The sequence below is a fragment of the Mytilinidion resinicola genome (assembly GCF_010093595.1).
Source record: "Mytilinidion resinicola strain CBS 304.34 unplaced genomic scaffold BDZ99scaffold_10, whole genome shotgun sequence".
In the NCBI taxonomy this organism is placed as follows: domain Eukaryota; kingdom Fungi; phylum Ascomycota; class Dothideomycetes; order Mytilinidiales; family Mytilinidiaceae; genus Mytilinidion; species Mytilinidion resinicola.
The window spans coordinates 907,544-913,543 of NW_022985446.1; the positions used below are offsets into that span (position 1 = coordinate 907,544).

Sequence of the window (6,000 nt, forward strand, 5' to 3'; positions counted from 1 at the left end):
GCCGAGATTGCTTTTCAATCAGATTTGGCGGTTCTACCTAGTCCAGTTGTTCCCTGAATATCCTGTACGTATTCGAAGCGTGGATTGGTGAAGTCGCAAATGAGGTCTCGCGCCATGACTTGGGCACCTCGTTCCTTTGCTAGGTATGACCCAGACTTTCGCAGAGAACAGCTGAGCGTCGGAGTCGAGCCGAATTCTAGTACAAACGCGACAACTCACGAGTACTCCACAAATTTGCATTGTCGGCTGAGCTCCCCTAGAGGTGCACCACGTGGGGAAAGGACTCGATCGATTTGTCTTGCATTCAAGACTACATAGGTCATACGCAAACCTACATCGAAGTATCCGCGTGTTGCTTCGACAAACATGATGACCATATATCTCATAAATCTCGCTTAGGACTGATCTTAACATGTTATCCTCTTGGTCTCATTTGAGCGCTATGGCGAATCAGAGGCCCGAGGCACGTCTAAATCCTCAGCCTCAACAAAATGGCTCTCAGCAGAACAAGGATCAGCCCGACACTCCTAAGCCGCAAACAGAAAGAGGGAAGATGTTTAATTGAAGGAATGCGGTCTGAGATAACAGGCTACTACTTCTACCCTTCAATAGGATGGCTCTTAGCTAAATGCGTAGCAGACTAACACCGCCAAGCCTCCAACGGAAAGAGAGAAGAATAGAAAAAAGAAATAAGAAAAAGGATGTTACGGCGACTGTGTTGATTGCAAAAGGAGTTGCCAAAGGGTCTACTGAGGAGCCCGCTGAGGCATGTATCTAAAGCCTGGCAAAAGTACTGCCGAAAATGCTACACAAGCCGCTCAGAATGCGCCCGGTCTCGTTGGCGACCCGTCTGGATTTTCGGAACTGGAAACACAGCTAACCGTAAGACCACCGCCACTGCCTTTTCGCTTTCAAGCTCTTCCTCTCGAGCTAGAACAAATGGTGTACAGCTATCTAGCTTCGCTCGCAGATGGTTCGACGCATCCAACCGTTTAAAATACGTTCCAGACACGGCATCACGGGATCCGCCAAGGTAAGCTGCTTCCACGTAGAAACGGACCACTTGAAGCCGGATTGGTGGTTGCACGAAAATCCCGGGATATCAGCTTGATGCACACAAGCAAACGCATTCGGATGTAGGCCGTAGAGAAACTCTACGCTGCCCATAAGTTTGAAATATCTCTAAGATCTGTAGTCAAGGGTGGTGTATGCCACCAGTGGACCCATCTTGAGTTCGTCAACAAGAATGGCGTCCAGATCGGCCTCTTCGACAGAGATAGCTTGAAGTGTATCAGGGATCTATCGATTGCTATTTGGGCGAACGATGATCCGCGTAGCAAACAGTGCGTCGTTGATGCCATTGACGATCTTTGCGACAAGGTTTTTGGCAGCCGAAGGGCCGTCTTTGAGTCTCTTCGGATTATCTTCAATATAGGTCCAGCAGAACTAGTATGAAGTTGTACAGGCAAGGGATCGAGTATCCTGACGTGTACCTCTGGCCCCGGGACTACATCGCGCCTGTGGCTAGACTCATGCGGTCTGAGAGATTTGATATTGATGGACAAATTGCAACGGAGCCGGCGGACTGGCTCAAGGCTTGCATCTGAACAGGTGCAGGTCCTGGGCCGGCGAGATCAAGTTATGATGTTGCTGAGTTGTGGAGAGATTGGAATGCGGCGACGAATAGAAACGACGGGCCTTGAGCTTCGGGATGTTAGACAATGGAGATTATATACGCATTACAGAACCGGAATCTTGTGATCACGTTACCTTTGATCGATTCAAGTGAGAACAAGAGCATCGGATATACGGACGACAATCGTAAGGAAAAAAAGGGAGAGAATACCGCACACATCCGCAGCCACAGCAGTCGAAAAGCTAGATTGCTTCACACACGTCGGAGAGCTAGGTGATTATTGTGAGAGCGGACATAATTTTGTACAGGTGCAAGGGGACACAAGTGTGAGGTCGCCGGAGTCTAATAAGAGGTTTAGAGAGCGGAGGATTGAACTTAGGGGAAGGTTAGGTGTAGGGGAAGGTTAGGTGTTTAGGGCAGCAGGTGGAGTTACCGGTAGAGGTGAATGCTTGCTGGTTTTAGGATGTTTTTGGGTTTGTTAAGTTGGACTTTTTCGCTCCTCCATGCTTTGAGGACGAGGCTTATCAGTTTAGAGATGGAAATAGATACCCAGGGAGTTCCTGAACCAATTTGGTTGTGTTACGAAGCGGGGATGTAGAACACGTCATTTTATCGACTGCCAGGGCTGGAAGCTATCCCTCGAAACCAGCCAACTTTTGAAGCACAGGAGCAGTTTAAATACTAGGTCAAGGATTCTTGTCTGAAAGTGGTAATCTTAACACGGTGGTTTCATGGTAATTTTGATGCCGTAAGCACCGGCCTTCTTTTCGCCGATATCTGATCCTTCCCATCATGCCACGAGCCAAAGTGACGCCACCTCGAGCATCCTCTTTATGCAGCGTAACCACTTTCAAGATCAAGATGTCGCTTCCGAACATCTGGCATCACCGCCGGGTGGCTGATAGCTCCGCCAAAGCTTGCTGGATCTGCTACAAGCCCACCCCTAGCGTTCTTATTACACCAGATAACAAGGTAATCCTGTCCAGCGAGGCTGATAGACGACATACTTATTGGTTTCAAGGATTTCTTTTATATCTGTGTTGGACATCTCAAAGATCGGCAGTTTTGCCGAGCTGACGAAGATGAGGCTGCGGCTGCTGCTGCGGCTGCTGCTGCCAAGAAGGACAAAGAAGAACTCGATCGTGAGATTGAAAAGGTGAAGCAAGAGTACGAAGAGAAGCAGAAACGAAAGAAAGAAAAGCGGAAAGAGAAAGCAAAAGAAAAGGGCAAAGACAAAGAGAAGGATAAAGATGCCAAGAAAGCTGACGATGAGGAAGACACCAAGGATGAGAAGGCAAAGGATGACAAGGTGAAATAGCACGTTCAGTTTTATTAGAATTCGACTAATGACTCTTGATACAGGTCAAAGAGCTATCCGAAGCTAAAGATGCTCCAAAGGCGGACGATGGACCACGTATCTATTCTTTAACGAAGTACGCTCCTTCCTGGCCTCGAACCCGAAGCATCACCCACCGGCGACTAACTTTCACATAGGAACTTCTACCAGATGCGTATTGACCGCCTCCGAAATGCTGAAATCGCGAAGCGGAATAGAGAGCGCTTGAAGAACCCTACCGCTTTCCCATCTGTGCCTAGTACTTCGCCATAGCCTATTCCTGGTCGCTAACGTAGTTCCCTAGTGAGCTGACCACCCGAGCGAGCTGGCCACCCCATCATTGGTACAATTTGGACGTTTTAGAACCCCAGCAATCTCAACAACCATGAAATATTTCAGGCTGTGACTTAGAATGATAATATACGTGGCTATTTTAAGAATGTATATCCTTTTTTTAGATCTCTTAAGAGCCCTGTTTAGCCATAGCAAAGTTTTGGTTAGTTTTGGCCCCTAAAATTAGGTAATACCTACAATCCAATCGAATTATGCCTCTATATTGCTCTAACCTTTCTTTTAGCTATTAGGAAGAGCTAGATAGTATGTAGAACCTTAAAACTGTACTTTATATTTCATGGTTGTTGAGATTGCTTGGGTTCTAAAACGTCCAAACCGTACCAATGATGGGGTGGCCAGCTCGCTCGGGTGGCCAGCTCACTAGGGAACTACGTTATCAGTTCAATCTGTCAATTACCTCATTCACGGCGACGGCCAAATCTCTTAGCAAACCCTCCCGCTCAAATGCCACCAAAGGATGCTTAAGTTCCTTACCCCAGCCCTAAGATGCTTTCTTAGGGATAGGATATGCAGTCAGCATTTAGCGACCGACGCGGGTCTCAGGTGGTGTCATACCAGAACGGCTCTGCGTTGTCTCTGCTGCACATCGGAACTCTTGGGAGCGAATGCTGATCCGCGTGCCGGGATAGATAGTCAATCGGAGCAGATTTCTCGGGGAGTATCCAAACAGCAGCCGCTTATCTAGTCAGACGACAACATGCTGACTGCATGCGGGGAGAACTGCGGGGGTCCTCCTGTCGTTGCACAGTTAGTCGCTTTTCTACAAGAATCTGATCATTTTCAAAAGCCTAATAGAATGAGGCCGGTGCAGAGGAGGTCATGGCTGTCTCACTGAGCGCTTGCTTGATCCGGAATCCTAGGAGCACACTCGCAATGTTGCGGAGATCCTACGTTAACATGCTCATGTTCTTTTTGAAGCCATCCGTGCTTCTGCACCCTGTTTGTCTACTCTGATATTATCTTCTCTTATGCTTCGCAAAGTTGGAGCATTTGCCTAATTTAGCATACTGTGGAAGCATATGATTCTCCTATTGCACATGCAGCACTTCATACCAGCTATGTCGCTGCTTGATCGCATACACATACTCAAACTTGATTCCCCGCATTCAATCTTTCCATAGCCGGTATGATGTCGAACTGCCAGGGTGCGAACTCTGTTTTCTCTTCAACCTTTCCGTTGTGCCTGCAACTGAGGCGGACAACTAGCCTGACGAAGATATCTATGAAGGGGCCGGCTCTTGAAACTTAATCTCAGGCGTGTCGTCCTTTGAACAAAACATCGCGCGCCAGTGGCATACATACTCGCGCTCACCGCTTATACGGCGAGCAGCAATGGCCAATGCGCAGCCTCTGCGGAGTAACCGTTCCTCGTCTTATCAGGGTGCTTTAACCCGGTTGCACGAAGCGGCGCCAAGTGCTCTAGATTGGCAGGCCAGGATCATGGCAGGACTCAGAGACAAAGGCCACAAGGCAATAGATATTAGGCACCTCATCATTTTTCTACATCGCTATCAATCTAACTCAAGACAAGGACCCATTCTCGCTCAAGGAAATGACCTTTCAAGTCTCGAAGCCGAGGATCTTCGGCAAGGAAGACAGCCCTTTCATACCGATTGGACTCAAAACAATACACCGCATGTGGTTGAACCATCCACAGCGTCATGCGCGGTTGGGTTTAGCAACTCAGTCACAAAGCTAGCAGGCCCTCCAACGCCGAGCACATGGTTACAGCGGCGCTCCTAGCTGATGTGTCTTCCCGAAAGCTTGATATATGGAAATGATCCCCAGCAGCCATTCGGAGACAACTGTCCGATTAGCAAACGCGCAGTACGACAGAGATTTCTTCTCTGAGCATCTAGTTTCTCGGCGTAGCTATCACAGCGGCCGCTTCAAAGCGACGAAAACTAATAGAACGCCCGCAGGCCTGCAGAATTGATTAGCGCCTCCAAGACCTTTCTAGCGTCGTACACTATGGTACTCGAGGCGGTCAGGAAGCAGGATGCCGCCAAGTCGCCTCTGCCTTCCTTCTCTATGTACTGAGCAAGGCCTCGTCCGCTTCGCCAACGACAGGCTCCACAAGTTTACATGATAGAATCATACGACCAATGGCGGGCTTGCAGCGAACTTAAGAGATCGCAGAATCCCGGAACGGCACGAGGGACAGACGCCACGCCACCTGGCATGTGGATCTTGAGAGTTGTTTGGACGGGGAAGGGGCTCCAAATTCCGCCATGCCATGCACCCAATTCTACAGGCTGCAGGACCGCGTGGGAGCGTATGGTATCACGATATCAGCGTTTTGGTAATGGAAACGCATGGCCACTCCTTACTTCGGCAATTACTCCAAGGCGAAGGCCCCTCCACATCCGGCCTGAGGTAATGGATAAAGCCTCGATGCCTAACCGAGACCCTGGAAGCGTTTATTCCTGCTGATACAAGGGGGCTACCTGAGCGGGCTGCCGCCCTCCCTGCAAGTTTTAGGCTGTAGTATAGTCGTACCCTACGAAAATACTGTGGATACGACTAAAATGCCACCCAAAACGGAGGGCGGCAGCCCGCTCAGGTAGCTCCCTTGTACATACAAGGGGGTAACATGAGCGGGCCAGCAGCGCTCCCTGCTAGCGCTGGGGCTGCTTTAGCCGTATGAAGCATAGCTGTTCGTATTACAAATATG

The 6,000-nt window shown here is 49.2% G+C and overlaps 1 protein-coding gene across 1 annotated transcript; it reads left to right on the top strand.

Moving 5' to 3' along the window:
* The first annotated feature begins 2,437 nt into the window (after positions 1-2,437).
* Positions 2,438-3,624, top strand: BDZ99DRAFT_463336 (DUF1742-domain-containing protein). The gene is made up of 4 exons (XM_033720057.1): positions 2,438-2,608; positions 2,658-2,945; positions 2,999-3,069; positions 3,131-3,624. The coding sequence occupies exons 1-4, from the start codon at positions 2,498-2,500 to the stop codon at positions 3,243-3,245; spliced, it is 585 nt and encodes a 194-aa protein (XP_033576515.1). The 5' UTR covers positions 2,438-2,497; the 3' UTR covers positions 3,246-3,624.
* The last annotated feature ends 2,376 nt before the right edge of the window (positions 3,625-6,000 follow it).